The sequence below is a fragment of the Lacerta agilis genome, chromosome 14 (assembly GCF_009819535.1).
Source record: "Lacerta agilis isolate rLacAgi1 chromosome 14, rLacAgi1.pri, whole genome shotgun sequence".
Lineage (NCBI taxonomy): Eukaryota > Metazoa > Chordata > Lepidosauria > Squamata > Lacertidae > Lacerta > Lacerta agilis.
This window is the reverse complement of record NC_046325.1, coordinates 36,632,214-36,647,799: the sequence shown is the minus strand read 5'-3', so window position 1 is coordinate 36,647,799 and position 15,586 is coordinate 36,632,214. Positions and strand designations below refer to the sequence as shown.

General features: G+C 42.2%; 2 protein-coding genes across 2 annotated transcripts; both read left to right on the top strand.

Annotated features, from left to right (window-relative positions):
• Positions 1–587: 587 nt before the first annotated feature.
• Positions 588–1,552, top strand: LOC117059377 (vomeronasal type-2 receptor 26-like). Its single transcript, XM_033171065.1, has one exon. It carries the CDS (start codon positions 649–651, stop codon positions 1,543–1,545), a length of 897 nt encoding a protein of 298 aa, XP_033026956.1. The 5' UTR covers positions 588–648; the 3' UTR covers positions 1,546–1,552.
• A 3,839-nt stretch (positions 1,553–5,391) lies between these two features.
• LOC117057963 (vomeronasal type-2 receptor 26-like) lies at positions 5,392–13,754 on the top strand. Its single transcript, XM_033168803.1, has 5 exons — positions 5,392–5,553; positions 6,167–6,336; positions 6,805–6,973; positions 7,413–7,482; positions 12,853–13,754. The coding sequence occupies exons 1-5, from the start codon at positions 5,392–5,394 to the stop codon at positions 13,752–13,754; spliced, it is 1,473 nt and encodes a 490-aa protein (XP_033024694.1).
• The last annotated feature ends 1,832 nt before the right edge of the window (positions 13,755–15,586 follow it).

Below are 15,586 nucleotides of genomic sequence, written 5' to 3'. Positions count from 1 at the left end.
GTGAGGCTCTGATACTTCAGAGAAGTGTGGCTAGCCAAAGGTCACCCAGCAGCTGCATGTGGAGGAGCAGGGAATCGAACCTGGTTCACCAGCTTATGAGTCCACTGCTCTTAACCACTACACCACACTGGCCCTCACACCACACTGGCTCTCACACCACACTAGAGCTCTTCATTGCAATCAGCTGATGTCCCAGCAACGAGACACAGCATTTTCAAAGAGGTGCTTTGCAAGCCCAAATGATCAGATGATGGTTGGGGTTTACAAAGCACACTTTTACCTGCCCTACACCTAACATCAGATATGACATCAGATACAGGGCTGGTAGGTGTAACTTGCTAAAATGGCCATATGGGCCAGAATTTTCCTCTTACTAGATTACCTGGGTGGTGATGAAGATTAGTTGCACCAGTGCAGCTGCAGAGCACAGGCCTCCTACTGTCCCACCCCCTTACTGTCCAGGCAAGCGACTATGAGATCATTGTCGGGGGGAGGGGGGTCCACAGCACTTTCTCTCCATGCTAGTCACTCCTGTGTCTGAAAAGGATTGTCCCTTGCACATTGAACTGATAAGTCCCATACTGCCAGTAGGATGCATATCTACTCTCAAGTGACACCCTTAAAGGGAATCCTTTCTTCTTTTCAGATATGAATGACTGTGTTGGATGCTCAGAAGATCACTATACAAACAGGAACCGAACAGAATGCATTCCAAAGTTAATCAGCTTCTTGACTTTGGAAGAACCACTTGGGATGAGCCTAGCTTTTGGCTCCGTTTTCTCCTCTTTGCTCACCATATTGTTCCTCGCCAGCTTTATGAAGCATCAGGACACACCGATTGTCAGGGCCAATAATCGGGACCTCACCTACGTTCTCCTCGTGTCTCTCCTTCTCTGTTTTCTCTGTCCCCTGATCTTCCTTAGCCGACCAGACAGAGTGACCTGCCTTGTCAGACAAATGACTTTTGGTGTCGTTTTCACAGTGACTGTTTCTTGTGTGTTGGCCAAAACCATCACCGTTGTTCTGGCCTTTGTGGCCACCAAACCAGGATCCAGAATGAGGAAATGGGTGGGGAAAAGACTGGCAAGCGCCATTGTGTTGACTTGTACTATTATCCAAGCTGGTATTTGCACTGTGTGGCTGGGAACATCTCCCCCATTTCCCCACTTTGACAAGCACTCTGTGATGGGAGAAATCATTCTGGAATGTAATGAAGGGTCAGCTGCCATGTTTTACTGTGTCCTGGGCTACATGGGCCTCCTGGCTATTGTTAGCTTTGTTGTAGCATTTTTAGCCAGGAAACTGCCTGAGAGCTTTAATGAGGCCAAATTCATCACCTTCAGCATGTTGTTGTTTTGTAGTGTTTGGATCTCCTTTGTTCCGGTCTACCTGAGCTCCAAGGGAAAACACATGGTGGCTGTGGAGATCTTCTCCATCTTGGTCTCCAGTGCTGGTTTACTGGGTTCCATCTTTGCTCCCAAATGCTACATTATCATGTTGAGGCCTGATCTAAATGACAAACAGCAGTTAATAAAGAAGAAATAGCAAAATACCCTGTTGTCACTATTTTCTGTTACCCTGGAATATGGGTAATGATCTTGCTACTGACTCCTTGATACAATTTTATTGTATTAGTTTGTTGAACTTGTTTTGTGCATAAAAAAAAAAATCAGGTGCCCTCCCCCCGAGATGTGGTCCCCATCTTTAGGGGCTCAAGGGTACATTTGGAAAACTAAGGAACTCTTGCGGACACAACAAAATACCAATTTCACAGAAGAAAGTTTGGAGATGCACAGAAACTCCACCTCCATCCTTTCTTGTAACTTGAATCCATTAGTTTGGGTCCTACTCTCTGTAGCAGGAGACAAGCTTGCTACATCTTCCATGTGACAGCCCTTGAGATATTTGAAGATGGGTATCATATCACCTCTCAGACTCTTTTTCCCCCAGGCTGAACATACCCAAATCCCCCAACCGTTGCTCATAAAGCTTGGTTTCCCACCCTTGATCTTCCTGGTTGCCCTTCTCTCCACATGTTCAGCACACATTTTACCAGCTTCCTCTCGAAAATATCATGGGGGACTTTGTCAAAAGCCTGACTGAAATCAAGATAGACCATGACCACAGCATTCCCCTGATCCACCACATTTGTAATTCCATAAAAAAGGAAAGAAAAGAGATTGGTCTGGTATGACAACAACAGGCCCAGGCCAGAACCCTTTGGCATGCCTGTGACATCAAGAGATAATATCCCTATGCTATGAGGAGAAAATGAAAAGGAGGGAAATACCCCTCTCCCAGAGAGAGTGAAAGATGGCACATATACCTATTCTGAACTCAGAATTGTACATGCAGCTCTCTGCATGTATGAAGGAGTACTTGAAGAAGAACCAGGAAGGAATTTCCCTGCCTCAAGTTTTGCCGCAAAGCAACAGACCTCCCTTCCAGGCCTGTGGTCCAAAGTCTAGCGCTGCATCTTTTGAATCATAGAGTCACGGCAGAGCTCAGAAAACCCTTTATGTCTCAAACTCTGCTCTTAAATGCACTTTCATCTTCACAAATGAGCCTGTGAGAGAAGAGGGTTTGGGTGAAATCACAAGGGGAGTGATTCTATGAGAGGAATATATATCTGCTAACACTGTTCTACTTTCTGTCTGGAATAATACATTGTTTAGTCTGCTTGTCTGAAGGGCAGCTCTGCCAAGGAGGCAGAGGTGTAGTGTGGGCAGGGGCCGGGCAAGGGTGGTAATTGCCCTGGGCAGAGTTTTTTCCAGGGCAGATTTTGCTCATCACACCACCCATGCTCTCCTTTGCAAGTCCAATCCCACATCCCAGCCCCTCAAAGCTGCGTGGGGCTGGCAGGGCACCAGGAATGTGTAATGGGCATGTGCCCTTCCTGCTGCGTCCTCCTCATGTCACCCACCCAGCCTTTAGTTGTGATCCCTGCATTGCAGGGGGTGGAGCTTGATGACCCTTGGGGGTACCTTCCAATTCTACAATTCTCTGTTTATTTAGGGGAATATATAGGGGCTCTAAAAAGGCCTGCAGACAGGGCCGAGCGGACTGTATGTCTATCATCACAGCCATGGCTTGAAGTCACTCAAAGTCTGTTCACAATTGTTCCTTTCCAGCCAAATTCTACCTGTGGCTAGAATTCGTTTTGGGCCCATGGGTTTACCTGCCCCATGACTGGCCTCACATAACACCAGCTGATGGACATGTGAATGTGGTTTGGACCATGAGCCCAATGGAGAGGCTTGGTTGGCCTGACTACTGCAGGCCGGAGGTCCTTGTTGATTCCCAACAAGGAGCTTTCTCTACCTGTGTAGACTCTCTTGAGTGATTTACAGCTTTTAGGGTTCTGGATTCTGTAAGGAAGTAAGTAGAGAAAGCTGCAGAGGCTCTCCTCTGAGAACACAGTAGGTGATGAAGTTAGTGGCAGGGGTGCGATGGAAGGGAAGGGGCAACAGGCTTGTTCCTGCTCCTCCCTCATTACAATGCCTTGAAAACACTTGAAGGAGGCTGCTGAGGGATTATTCTGTGTGGATCATTGCTGCTTCACAGAGGATGTTTTCTTTGCTTCTTCCAATGGACCAGCTGGTGCAAAGGGATCATTATTCTCTCCCCTGCTATTATCAGTTACATGGTAATAATCTGCTTCTGATTAGACCTCCATAGACTTCCAGGAATCAAGTCTAAAAAGAATTAAAACCCTCTCTGCCATCCCAAGCAAATGCTAAGGTACTGCTGACTCGTTTAGTGAGCTTTCCCCTGGAGTTGAATTTAACTGGTGCATTTGGAGGGTGCCATTTAAGGCAGGCTGCTGTACTGAGGCTGTTTCTAATGCCAATGATGATTTGACGTAAACAGGGAAGCATCTGTGTAGGAAAAAGTATTGTTCCTAGTATGGCAGTGCTGATGCTGTTGATCTTGCTGCCGCAAATGGTGAATCTATCAAATGTCAATCAGAGCATCAGTCACCTCCATGTCCCACACAAGTACTACCAGCCAGGTGACCTTATCATTGGTGCACTTACTTCTCACATCCTGTCCTCTGTTGACTATGAAACCTTCATGCAATGGCCATCCATCCATCAGATTCTTAATCCATTGTAAGTATTTCAATTTTTCAATTCCCATGTCATATTAAGTCCTAAGCATGGGCTCAGAAACACATCCTATATATTTTAGCTATGGGGATTTATTACTTATAGGGAGGGATGCAAAATACCCCCCCTGAACATTTTTGATATAGATTTATTGCCAAGGTAGGCACATAATTGAACTAATCCACCCCCATCTCCTTTATGGGGCCCCTCTTTATTATGCAGATCTAATCCCATTTCTGCCCAAAGTTGTGACAACGTTTGTGTAACCACCCTAGTCTGGTGTTCCTTCTCTTTTTAAAAAAAATAAATAATTTTTATTCATTTTGTAAGATTAAAAAATATTACATAATAAAACATGAAAAATCAAAAAAACAGAAAAGAAAAATGATAAAAGATAAAAGAAAACAGTAAATACTTCTTACAATCACATATCTTATTCTTAACATCGCTAAGTGACTTCCCCCGGTCCCCCTCATCTGAATTTCATTTCCTAATCTTCATTGACAGTTTCTAAGGGCTTAACTCTTATCCAACATTTTCTTCTAGAACATCTATAATTAACCTATTTCCTAATAATATTGCAAAAAACCTATAGCTACTTCCCTAGGCGATACTGTTACAATACTTTTTCAAGTAAATTTTAAATTTATTCCAATCTTCCTCCACCGTCTCTTCTCCTTGAACACAGAGTCTCCCAGTCAATTAGGCAAGTTCCATAAAGTCTAGATGAATTGGAGCTTTTAATACAAGATGGCAAATATGACCTAGAAGGCGAGTAGGCATTGCCTCGGTATTCAAGATTTCTTCAACAGATTGGAGAACTGGGTTAACAAAATGAATTTCAATAGGAATACATGTAAAGTTCTACACTTAGGCAGGAAGTACCAACTTCACAAATATAAGTTGAAGGACACCTGGCTTACTAGGATCTAGCAATCTTAGCGGAACTCAAGCTTCACTTGAGTGAACAGTGTGATGCAGTTTTTGTTGTGTGTGTGTTTAAACCAAATTCTTTATTGGTTTAATTAAATCTGCCTACAAGCTGCCTTGTTGCTCCCTAGCACAGAAAGGCAGGGAACATACGTTTCCTTAAACAGATCGACAAAAAAATGCTACACAGTAGAACGCTTTGATGTCCAACTCTCATTGCAGTGTTGTACCAAAATACTATCAGCAAATTCTGGCCTTGGTGTTTGCAGTCAAGGAAATCAACAAGAATTCCAATATATTACCTAATGTTACATTAGGATTCCACATCTTTGATAGTTACTTCAGTGAAAGGATGACCTACTGGGCCACTTTGGAGCTACTCTCTACACACTATAGATTTGTACCCAACTACCAGTGTGACAAACAGAAAAATCTGATGGCAGTCATTGGGGGACTTGACTTTGAGATTTCCCTCCACATGGCAGCCATCTTAGGTGTCTACAAGATTCCCCAGGTAAGAGACAAACATGGTGACTTCCCCTCAGTCCTCTTTCCTCTGTCCTGTTGAGAAAAGTTTTGCATTCCTTAATATGCATTCCTTGACAATTTCAGATTGTATTCAATAAAAACTTTCCAATGGTTTCATTTTAATCCACAGGAAAGACATGAAAGTATGCTCTCACCCTTGAGCTAATGTTGCTCAGAGTGCCACTCCACCCCCCCCCTAACAATTCTCTTTTGGGTTCTGCAGAGCATGTCTGGTCCTTGTGGAAGGAGGGGACTCTGACAAACTCCCTTGAGAGAGAATGTCACTTGGCTGCTGTAATGTTTCTAACACACCTGACTCATGTCTCTATTCATTTCTACCTTCTCCATCACCTATTATTTCCCAGCTCCTTTTTCCTTCTCGGGTGTGACCCATCTCAAACAACCACACAATACTCCCCCCTTCCTTCTCTCTGGAAGGTTCTTGGGGTGCTGCTCTCCAACACTCCTCCTCATCTGCCCCATCCCTGACGGGCTTACTAAGACAGTGGGTCCAAAGCACAATCGTTTCGTCATTGCTATCCACACATAACCAGTGTTTCTACTGCATTAATGGGAAATAATTATTCGTTTCCTTCTAGCTCAGTTATGGCTCCTTTGCCCCAGAGGATGCTGATCAAAGCCAATCCACTCCCTTCTATCGGATGGTGCCCAATGAAACCCATCAGTACACTGGGATTCTTGAGTTACTTCTGCAGTTTGGATGGACGTGGGTTGGGTTGCTCGCGGTGGATAGTGAGAGTGGAGAGAGGTTTGTGGAAATCCTGCAACCTCTGCTTTCCCAGAGAGGCATTTGCTTGGCCTTTTCAGAGAGAACTCCGAAAGCCACATATTTTGAAGAGTATTACGACATGTATTCCCAGTGGCTCCAAGCCTATCATGCTATTGCGGAAAGCAAAGCCAATGCGGTTGTTTTCTATGGAGAAACCTGGTCCATGTTTTTTTTGCAATTAGTGCTAGCGGCAGGGGAAGCGGAAAATGTGACATCTATGGGCAAGGTATGGATTATGACTGCTCATCTGGATTTCTCAGCAGTGGCCTTTCGAACGAGCCAGGATATGCAACCATTTCATGGCTCCATATGCTTCACAGTGCACTCAAATGAGGTGCAAGGATTCAAGACCCTTCTTCGCTCCCTAAATCCTTTCATGGCAGGTGAAGATGGTTTTCTTCAGCAGTTCTGGCTACAGACATTCTATTGTTTCTTTTCAAAATCCAGTACTGAGTTCAGTGAACCCTGCACTGGACAGGAGAAGCTGGACAGCCTCCCCTCGTCTGGCTTTGAGATGAGCATGACTGGCCACAGCTACAGCATCTACAATGCTGTCTACGTTGTGGCACATGCTCTTCATGCCATGTTCCAGTCCTGGTCGAAAGACAGAGGAATTGTGAGAAGATGGAGACCGCAGCTTCAGAAATTGCAGCCTTGGCAGGTAATGGCATTTTTTAAATAAAGCTTTCTATTATTATTTCATTTTATATTGTTGATAAAGCAAAGACAACAATTTTAACAACAGACAAAAATTGAAAGATGAATAACCCAACTGTAAAATAGGCAGGTAGAATGTGTAGTTGCACGTGAGTTAAATAAAAACTTAAATAAGTCCAAATTAAGTCCAATTTTATCAGATCACTGAACATAGTTCCAGATTTGCCTGAGTGTTTTGAAAATGTTGGTTCTGCTGTATATGCTATTTATATTGTGTCACACGCTCTACACAATGCCATGTACAGATTCGGGCAAAAGACAGGAATGGTGAGAGGTGGGAGACTTCAGGCTTGGCAGGTGGTCGCTTTCTTGAGCCATTGTTCTTGCATTGTCATAAGAGCTTAGAAATGAAATCAGGGGGCATGTCGAACAGTGTCCTGCAACCAAGCGAAGAAGATAACTCCCCAGGTATTTTTTTCTTTTTCTTTTTTTAAAATATATTTATTAACTTTTTCAAAACATCAACAAAATGCATACAACAAACAAATACAAATACAACTATTACAAGCAAACTACAAAAACAAAAAACAAAAAATTATTCTTTAAAAACTAATTCTTTCCTTAACATTGTAAATTGACTTTCTCACGTCTGCCCTTCCTGAGTTCATTGTCATTCATCTTTAGTAATTTCTTTACATTGTACACACCTTATTTTTCAAAAGATCCTACCCATTTCTTTAACTATAATCTTAATTCATTATTTCACATTTCTTTAACGCTTAACATAATTCTAAATCTGCAGTCTAATTTTTCTGCCAAATTCCTTCTAAATTTCAATCTTACTATACTTTTTAAAATATAATTTAAATCTCTTCCATTCTTCTCCCACCACGTCGTCCCTCTGGTCACAGAACTTCCCGGTCATCTCAGCAAGTTCCATATAGTCCATCATTTTCATCTGCCATTCTTCAGTCATTGGTAATTCCTCTGTCTTCCAGTTTTTAGCTATCAAAATTCTAGCTGCTATTGTGGCATACATAAATACAGTTCTATCACCTTTTGGGATTTCTTGGCCTAGGATGCCCAGTAAAAAGGCTTCTGGTTTCTTTTTAAATGTGTTTTTCAACACCTTCTTCATTTCATTATAAATCTTTTCCCAGAAGTCTTTTACCTTTGGGCACGTCCACCACATATGGAAAAAAGTTCCTTCTACCTGTTTACATTTCCAGCATTTCTTATTTTGTCCATGATAGATTTTTGCCAATTTGTTGTTGTTGTTCAGTCGTTCAGTCGTGTCCGACTCTTCGTGACCCAATTGCCAATTTAACCGGTGTCAAATACCACCTATACATCATCTTCATGATATTCTCTCTAAGCATATTACACGCTGAAAATTTTATACCAGTTTTCCATAATCTTTCCCAATCTTCCAACATAATATTGTGCCCCACATCTTTAGCCCAATCTATCATTGTTGATTTTACCATTTCATCTTTTGTATGCCACTCAAGCAATAAATTATACATTCTGGATAATTTTTTTGATCTTGGCTCTAATAATTTCGTCTCCAACATGGATTTTTCTAACTGAAAACCAATTTTTCTATCTGACTGGGAGCATTGTGAACATCAGCCACAGGGTGCCAGGCTAATAGGAGGCAATGAGAGCTACCTTTGCCAAGCAGGTATCAACCTGAGTGCCTTGCCCCTGGCAGAGCAAACTCCTACATCTGGTCCTGAGCAGATGGGATCTACTCATATTAAAATACTGCCCCTCAATGAGTCCACACTTAGATTCACAAAATGTTTAGGGGTATGCATACCCCTATGTCCCCTCAGAAAAAAAAACACTGCTTATATTGTTGTCCAAAGTGTAAAGAACAATTAATGTATGTTAATTAAGAATACTATGATTGATGCATTGAAATTCAACACCTCTAAAGGTATTAATGATTTGCCTTCTTAGTTTAAATTGGCTATGCAACATATCTGGCATGACGATAATTCATGCTATATTTCTGCTCCTAAGGCTTGCTTATATAATAATGTAATCAACTGTAATTTGCTTTTGCCATTAGCATGAAAAGTAATCAACTGTATTAGTAGCCATCAAACCCATAAAAGCGCCAAGGAATGGTGTGTATTGCCAGAAATATGCAGAAGGTGGTGCTTCTGGTTTTTGATGCTACTGCAGTTTTAAATCTTTATATATTTGCTGTAACATCATGGCTGCCAAACACCTGCCTAGCCTGGCAAGGACAGGATGGATGAGGCCTGAACTAAGCTCTGGCTTGGCCCCAAGGACAGAACACCTGCCCTGCTTGAGAACAGAGGAAGTACAGTGGTACGTTTCTGGTTACGAATGCTTTAGGTTACGGACTCCGCTAACCCAGAAGTAGCTGCTCCTGGTTGTGAACTTTGCCCCAGGATGCGAATGGAAATTGCGCGCCTCTGGCGGCCCCATTAGTCAAAGCGCGCCTCAGGATAAGAACGGTTTTAGCTTAAGAACAGACCGCCAGAACGAATTAAGTTCATAACCAGAGGTACCACTGTAACCTTGCTCCGAGCCAGCCACATAGATAAGGAAGGATGGGAACATCTGCAGATCTTTGCATCACCACAGCCCTAGAAGACGGGACAATCTCACCTTTGAACCACCCCAGGGAGATGCCAGTGTTTTGGACTTGATCAGGAAACTGTCCTGTCAGGTTGCCGGCTTGCTTCTTCAGAGATCCCAGCAGCAGTGGGACACGTCGGGCCTTATCAGGGCAAAAAAACTTTTTATATGTTTTACTGTATTATTACAATATGTGTAGGTAAGTTTGGACACACCCTACAACATGCGAGCACTATGCCTTTAAGAATTAAGTACCAGTTGATATATAAGTCAGTGACTAGGAACGCTTTCCATCAGTCTTTGCAACAGCTTCGTAACAATAAGATCGTGGGAGCTTGCATAGCCCCTTGTCGACGTATTTTACAAGCTATGGAGCTTGTTTTTTAACTTAAATTTAGGTTTCTACCTTTGGAATGAGCTCAATTAAAGTCACGAGTTGGAATATTACCACTCACTATCTGGGAGTGTTCTTTTTGTTTGAAGTTTCTTATCCTCCCCCTATATTTAACAGCAACTAAGCTGTCTTGAGTTACACAAAATATAATTTCTTCTTTTTTTCCCTTCTGAGGAAACTGATAGATCATAACAGTGAAACGAGATTTTTAGCCAGCAACTCGTCAAGCTTGTTTTGGTAGTTATTTTTGGTATTTGGAGTCATTTGTTAAGTTTGTTAAATTATTATTTTCCTTTGGATTAGTTCACAACTTTTTGTGTGTGTGTTTTTGAGCTATTCTACTTTGTTATTTAAGTATTACTATATATATATACATACGCTCATCTCGTTACAGGGATCTTTCACTGTGTTGATTTTTTCTTTTTATTTGGGCTTTGTTCCGTAAATCATAGCTACTTTGCTTATCTTGGATATTATTCTACAAATTATATATGTTATTTAGTTGTTATATTCTATATTATTAGCTTTATACATCATATTAATTATTAGATTCTGTTACCAAATAATGAAAAGGGTCCTTTTTTCACCCAATAGCTTGTCTGCCCTTCCATTCACTGACAGTGTCCTTTTGTTTCCATTTTAATGCAGCTCCACCCATTTCTTAGGAGCATCTCATTTAACAACAGTGTGGGAGAAGAAGTGTCTTTCAATGAGAATCAGGAATTAGAAACTGGATTCGATATTACCAACTTGGTCACTTTCCCAAATAACTCCTTCATCAGAATCAAGGTTGGATGGGTGAATTTGGATGCTCCCCCAGGAGAGGAGTTTTCCATCAAGGAAGACAAAATGGTGTGGCACAGGAGTTTTCACCAGGTGGGGAATATTTCAGCAAATCTCAACCTAGAAGTGTCCTAAACTAAATGTGATGCTTGCATCATTGTAACGTAGTTGGGACATGGATCCTGTAAACTTTTGCACTTCTTATGCAGGCTTGCAAGGGGAGCTGGGCCTGCGGATAGGACAAGCCAAATTCAGGAGAAAACACTTGGCTGGTTAGGGATAATAATGTTAAAATATGAATGGATCATAAATTGTACAGCTTCTTCATTAAATTACACTTAGTCATCTAAATGTTCCTTTTAACTGCAGGTTAAAACTCTGGTAAGTTTGCAAAAATGTATTTTTCCCAAGCAATTTGGTCATTATAGTTACTATTCAAATCTAATCTCTCTCTTTCAAAAAACATTCTTGTTGAAATGGCCATAACTTCAACTGGGATATAAGGACATACTTAGTTACATTAGTAACAGATGCCATTATGTCTCTTAGTCTGCAGTAAAATTCATTTGCATTCAAAATATTATTAGTATGCAGTGTGCCATTTCTCCAATTCACTTAATTGTTCGTAGCCCAGAAAATGGAATTCAGCTTCTCCAAAAGCCAATCATTTTCTGTGCGCTTAACTGCTTTCATACTTAATTCAAATTGGCAGGTTCCACCCCTCTCCCTTTGCAACAAAAAATGCCCCCCTGGTTCCAGCAGAAAGAAGAAGGAGGGGGAAGAATTCTGCTGCTATGACTGTGCCCAATGTCCTGAAGGCAAGATTTCATTTCAGAACGGTATGAAGCACTATATACATGTCGTATTTTTTTGCTCTCAGCTTTGCAGTTCCTCACCACAATGCAAAGGGACATAGCACTTGGAAATAGACCCAACCATCAACTAATCACCAGGGCTTGCAAAGTGCAGTTTTACCTGCCCCACTCCTAACATCCTCGGTGTGATTTGTCCCACAAAAGCATGATTGGCAAGAGGTTCCCTATCATTAGATTACCTGGACAGTGATGGGGGCGGGGGAGTGGAGATTTGTTCTGCCAATGCCCCTGTAGAGCACAGGTCTCCCACTGTTCCTGCCATGCCCCCTCACCATCCAGGTAAGCAGCAGAGATATTGCAGTCAGGAAGGGAGCTCTAGGGCACTGCCTTCCCATGCAGCTCACTCCTGAGGAACAACTCTAGTACAGCCAGGTTTTGTGTATATTGTAAAAATAGAATAAATTTTGAAGATATGCAATGTCCAGACTCTTTGTATTTAAAACAGTTTGACTTTCATAATCACATAACTGAGAAGAACATACCTACAATCTCATACTTATTTCACTTTGTTCCTTATAGTGAATAAAGGTTTCTCTGTATTAACATCTTGGGATTCTCTTTTCAGCAGTCATTCTCTCTCTCTCTCTCTCTCTCTCACACACACACACACACACACGTTAAAAAACGACAGTTACTTGAATAACAGTCACAACAGAATGGAATGCCTCTCTCATGTGATTCACAGTCAGCCAATCACACGAGAGAGCTACTGCTAAAGGAAAAAACACAACAATTCAACATAAGCAAACATTCCCATTTCAGGAAATCAAGCCATTATCCTTAATAGATGAGTCCCTTACTGCTTGTAGTATGGGTAGCTCTCATATACAGACCCCTCACCTGCAGTATCCCCCTCAGTCAGATACATCTCAGGAGGCCCTGACCCAGCTCACTGGATCCCTCCCTGGCATTTTCAGCCAGCAACTACTCAGACCTCTCCCACCTTTCATCCTGATCCAACCACTCCTCCAGGGCATGTTCTCAGTGCTCATGAAAGTAAGAAGCAGCAATACTCTGCTGTCAGGAGGGGGGCTGGAGAGCACCAACCTCCCACACCAACCACTCCTGTGTCTGGCTAGGGACACCTCTCATACATCCAACTTAAGGTACTGCACAAGTAGCTGCCCTCAAATACACTTGACTAACATTCAATTCTCTGTTTTTCCCCAGACATGAATGACTGTGTCAGATGCTCAGCAGGTCACTATCCAAACAAAGACCAAACACAATGTATTCCAAAGACAATAAGCTTCTTGACGTTTGAAGAACCTTTGGGGATGAGCTTAGCTTTCTTCTCTGCTTTTTTCTCACTGCTCACAATATTGGTCCTAGTCATTTTCATTACACATCAGAACACACCTCTCGTCAGGGCCAACAACCGGAATCTGACTTACGTGCTCCTCAGCTCTCTTCTGCTCTGCTTTCTTGGCCCCTTCATCTTCATCAGCCCCCCGGGCACAGTGACTTGCCTTTTTCGACAAGTGACTTTTGGTATCATTTTCACAGTGACTGTTTCTTGTGTGTTGGCCAAAACCATCACTGTGGTTCTGGCCTTTGGGGCCACCAAACCAGGATCCAGAATGAGGAAATGGGTGGGGAAAAGACTGGCAAGCACCACTGTGCTTTCTTGTTCCCTTTTCCAAATTGGTATTTGTGCTGTGTGGTTAGGAACGTCTCCACCTTTCCCCCATTCTGACTTGCACTCTGTGATGGACAAAATAATACTAGACTGTAATGAAGGGTCAGTTGTCATGTTTTACTGTGTCCTGGGCTACATGGGTCTCCTGGCCATTGTCAGTTTTGTTGTAGCATTTTTAGCCAGGAAACTGCCTGACAGCTTCAATGAGGCCAAATTCATCACCTTCAGCATGTTCTTGTTTTGTAGTGTTTGGATCTCCTTTGTTCCAGTGTACCTGAGCACCAAGGGGAAATACATGGTGGCTGTGGAGATCTTCTCCATCTTGGCTTCCAGTGCTGGGATACTGGGCTCCATCTTTGCTCCCAAATGCTACATCATTGTGTTGAGGCCTGATCTGAACAGCAAGGAGCAGTTAATAAAGAGGAAACAGTAATATATCTCAGTGCCAGTCTTTTATTTCAGACTACTCTATAGTTAATATTCATATGCTCACCATCATACAATTATTTTTTATCTTTAAAGCCTAGGAATTATCCATGTGCTGAAACTACAAATTGGCACTGCTACAGGTGCCACATAGTACCGATTGATTTCATAGTAGATCCGCCCCTATATAAACCTTCCTATTTTCAAACCAAACCCTTCTGCCTTTCCCTAGTTTGTTTTGGTGTAATAGTCAGTAAGCTAAAAAAGGGAGGTTCATGCAGGAAGGTTTAGAGGAAAGATGATGCATATTCTATGGTCACATGAAGCATTCCTTCTTTAAAAACAGACAGGCTCACTGTTCTTTTCTTATTCTTTGTAGTTTACTTTGTGTGCCCTTTTGTCGTCTCAGCAATTGACAGAGATGGCTCTTCATGAAACATCACAAAACATGTTTTTCCTCCATTCTTCCAATCTTCCTGGCAATAACAGCACCTAGTTATTATCTCATTGGTAATTATCACACTTGCCATCACTGAATCTCCTTTGGATAAGATCCTCATAGATTTCTAGAGAATACTAGTCAAAGTCTAGCATTTAAAAAACCCTTCTGCCATGTTAAACAATGGGGAGGGCAGAGGAAGGGGCAGGATTTCTGCTTTTCACTTGGAGAGTTGTAAGACAGTCTTTTAATCTGTAAATTGGTGGAATGATGTGGCATTTGTGTGAGGGCAAAAGATTATGGTGAGGTTGGTTCTGAAGCTAACAGGCATGTTCTCGGTGGAAGGAAAGGTGTGTGACTAGAAGGAACATTTGCCTCAGTATGCTGGTGATTATTGTGTCCATTCTCTCCTTTCTGCCACGTGTGATGTGCAAACATAACAAACGTTGCACCACCAATCATTCGCTCAGCATTCCACATGAATTCTATCAGCCTGGTGACCTTATAATTGGTGGACTTGCTTCTCATATCTTTGGCTCTTTTGCTAAAGAAGACTTCAGAGAAATCCTTATCTCTCATCAAGTCCATACTTTCTTGTAAGTAGTAATCACGTACATCAAGGAATTATTTGATTCTGATTCCCCAATGCTACGCATGCTTACTCAGAAACAAGCCCCCATGATTTCAGTGGGATCCACACACACCCCAGCAGAGGTAGGAATAAGAGTTAGGTGCAACACGGAGGAGTTAGCTTAGAGGAAGGGAAATGGTATCTGAAACTGCTGGTAAGATTAGATAGCTTGGACTTGCCGATCAATTCTGTTCCCCCGTTTCCTCCCTCCTCTTCACAATTTTCTTCCAGGCAGTGCTTCATTAGAGGAGCAAAGGTTTAGTCTTACTTGTAAATCTGAGCTTCCGATGTGGAAGCCCTTCTTGAAATGAGGGGCTTCTGAGTGCACTGAAGAGCCAAAGAAATAACAGAAAGCAGAGGCCCCAAACAGGTGCAAACACTAGAGTCACTTTCAGATTACTTGTTTGTTCAGCATTCATCCATATTAGACAGTGTTGGCTTTTTAATGAGCACTCATTCTGATTTGTATGTGTGGAGCTTATATGATGTGTGAAGCTTGCATTGTCCCACACTTCACACTGAATTTCCTCATAGGTGTTAGAATCGCAACCCAAAACATTGGCAACCTGGAAGCACCCTCAGAGAAGATATCAACATCCAACAGTTGAAAGCTTCCAGTACCCATCACCTGGCAGGAGGGGAGATATAGGGGATGGGGGAGGTGACAGGATACTCCCCAAAGTGGAAATGGTAAGAATGCACTCATTGACTCCACAGTGTGTTATGGTGAGGGATGGGGAAAGAAATAGAAATTCCGCCTGTTTCTATG

What these genes read in the sequence shown, in the direction of transcription:
- LOC117059377 (XM_033171065.1), top strand. Translation starts at nt 649, where the DNA reads ATGAATGACTGTGTTGGATGCTCAGAAGATCACTATACAAACAGGAAC.
- LOC117057963 (XM_033168803.1), top strand. Translation starts at nt 5,392, where the DNA reads ATGACCTACTGGGCCACTTTGGAGCTACTCTCTACACACTATAGATTT. An exon ending in GTGTCTACAAGATTCCCCAG is followed by an intron (nt 5,554 to 6,166) that starts GTAAGAGACAAA and finishes GTTTCCTTCTAG; the next exon opens with CTCAGTTATGGCTCCTTTGC. An exon ending in GGTCGAAAGACAGAGGAATT is followed by an intron (nt 6,974 to 7,412) that starts GTGAGAAGATGG and finishes CATTGTCATAAG; the next exon opens with AGCTTAGAAATGAAATCAGG.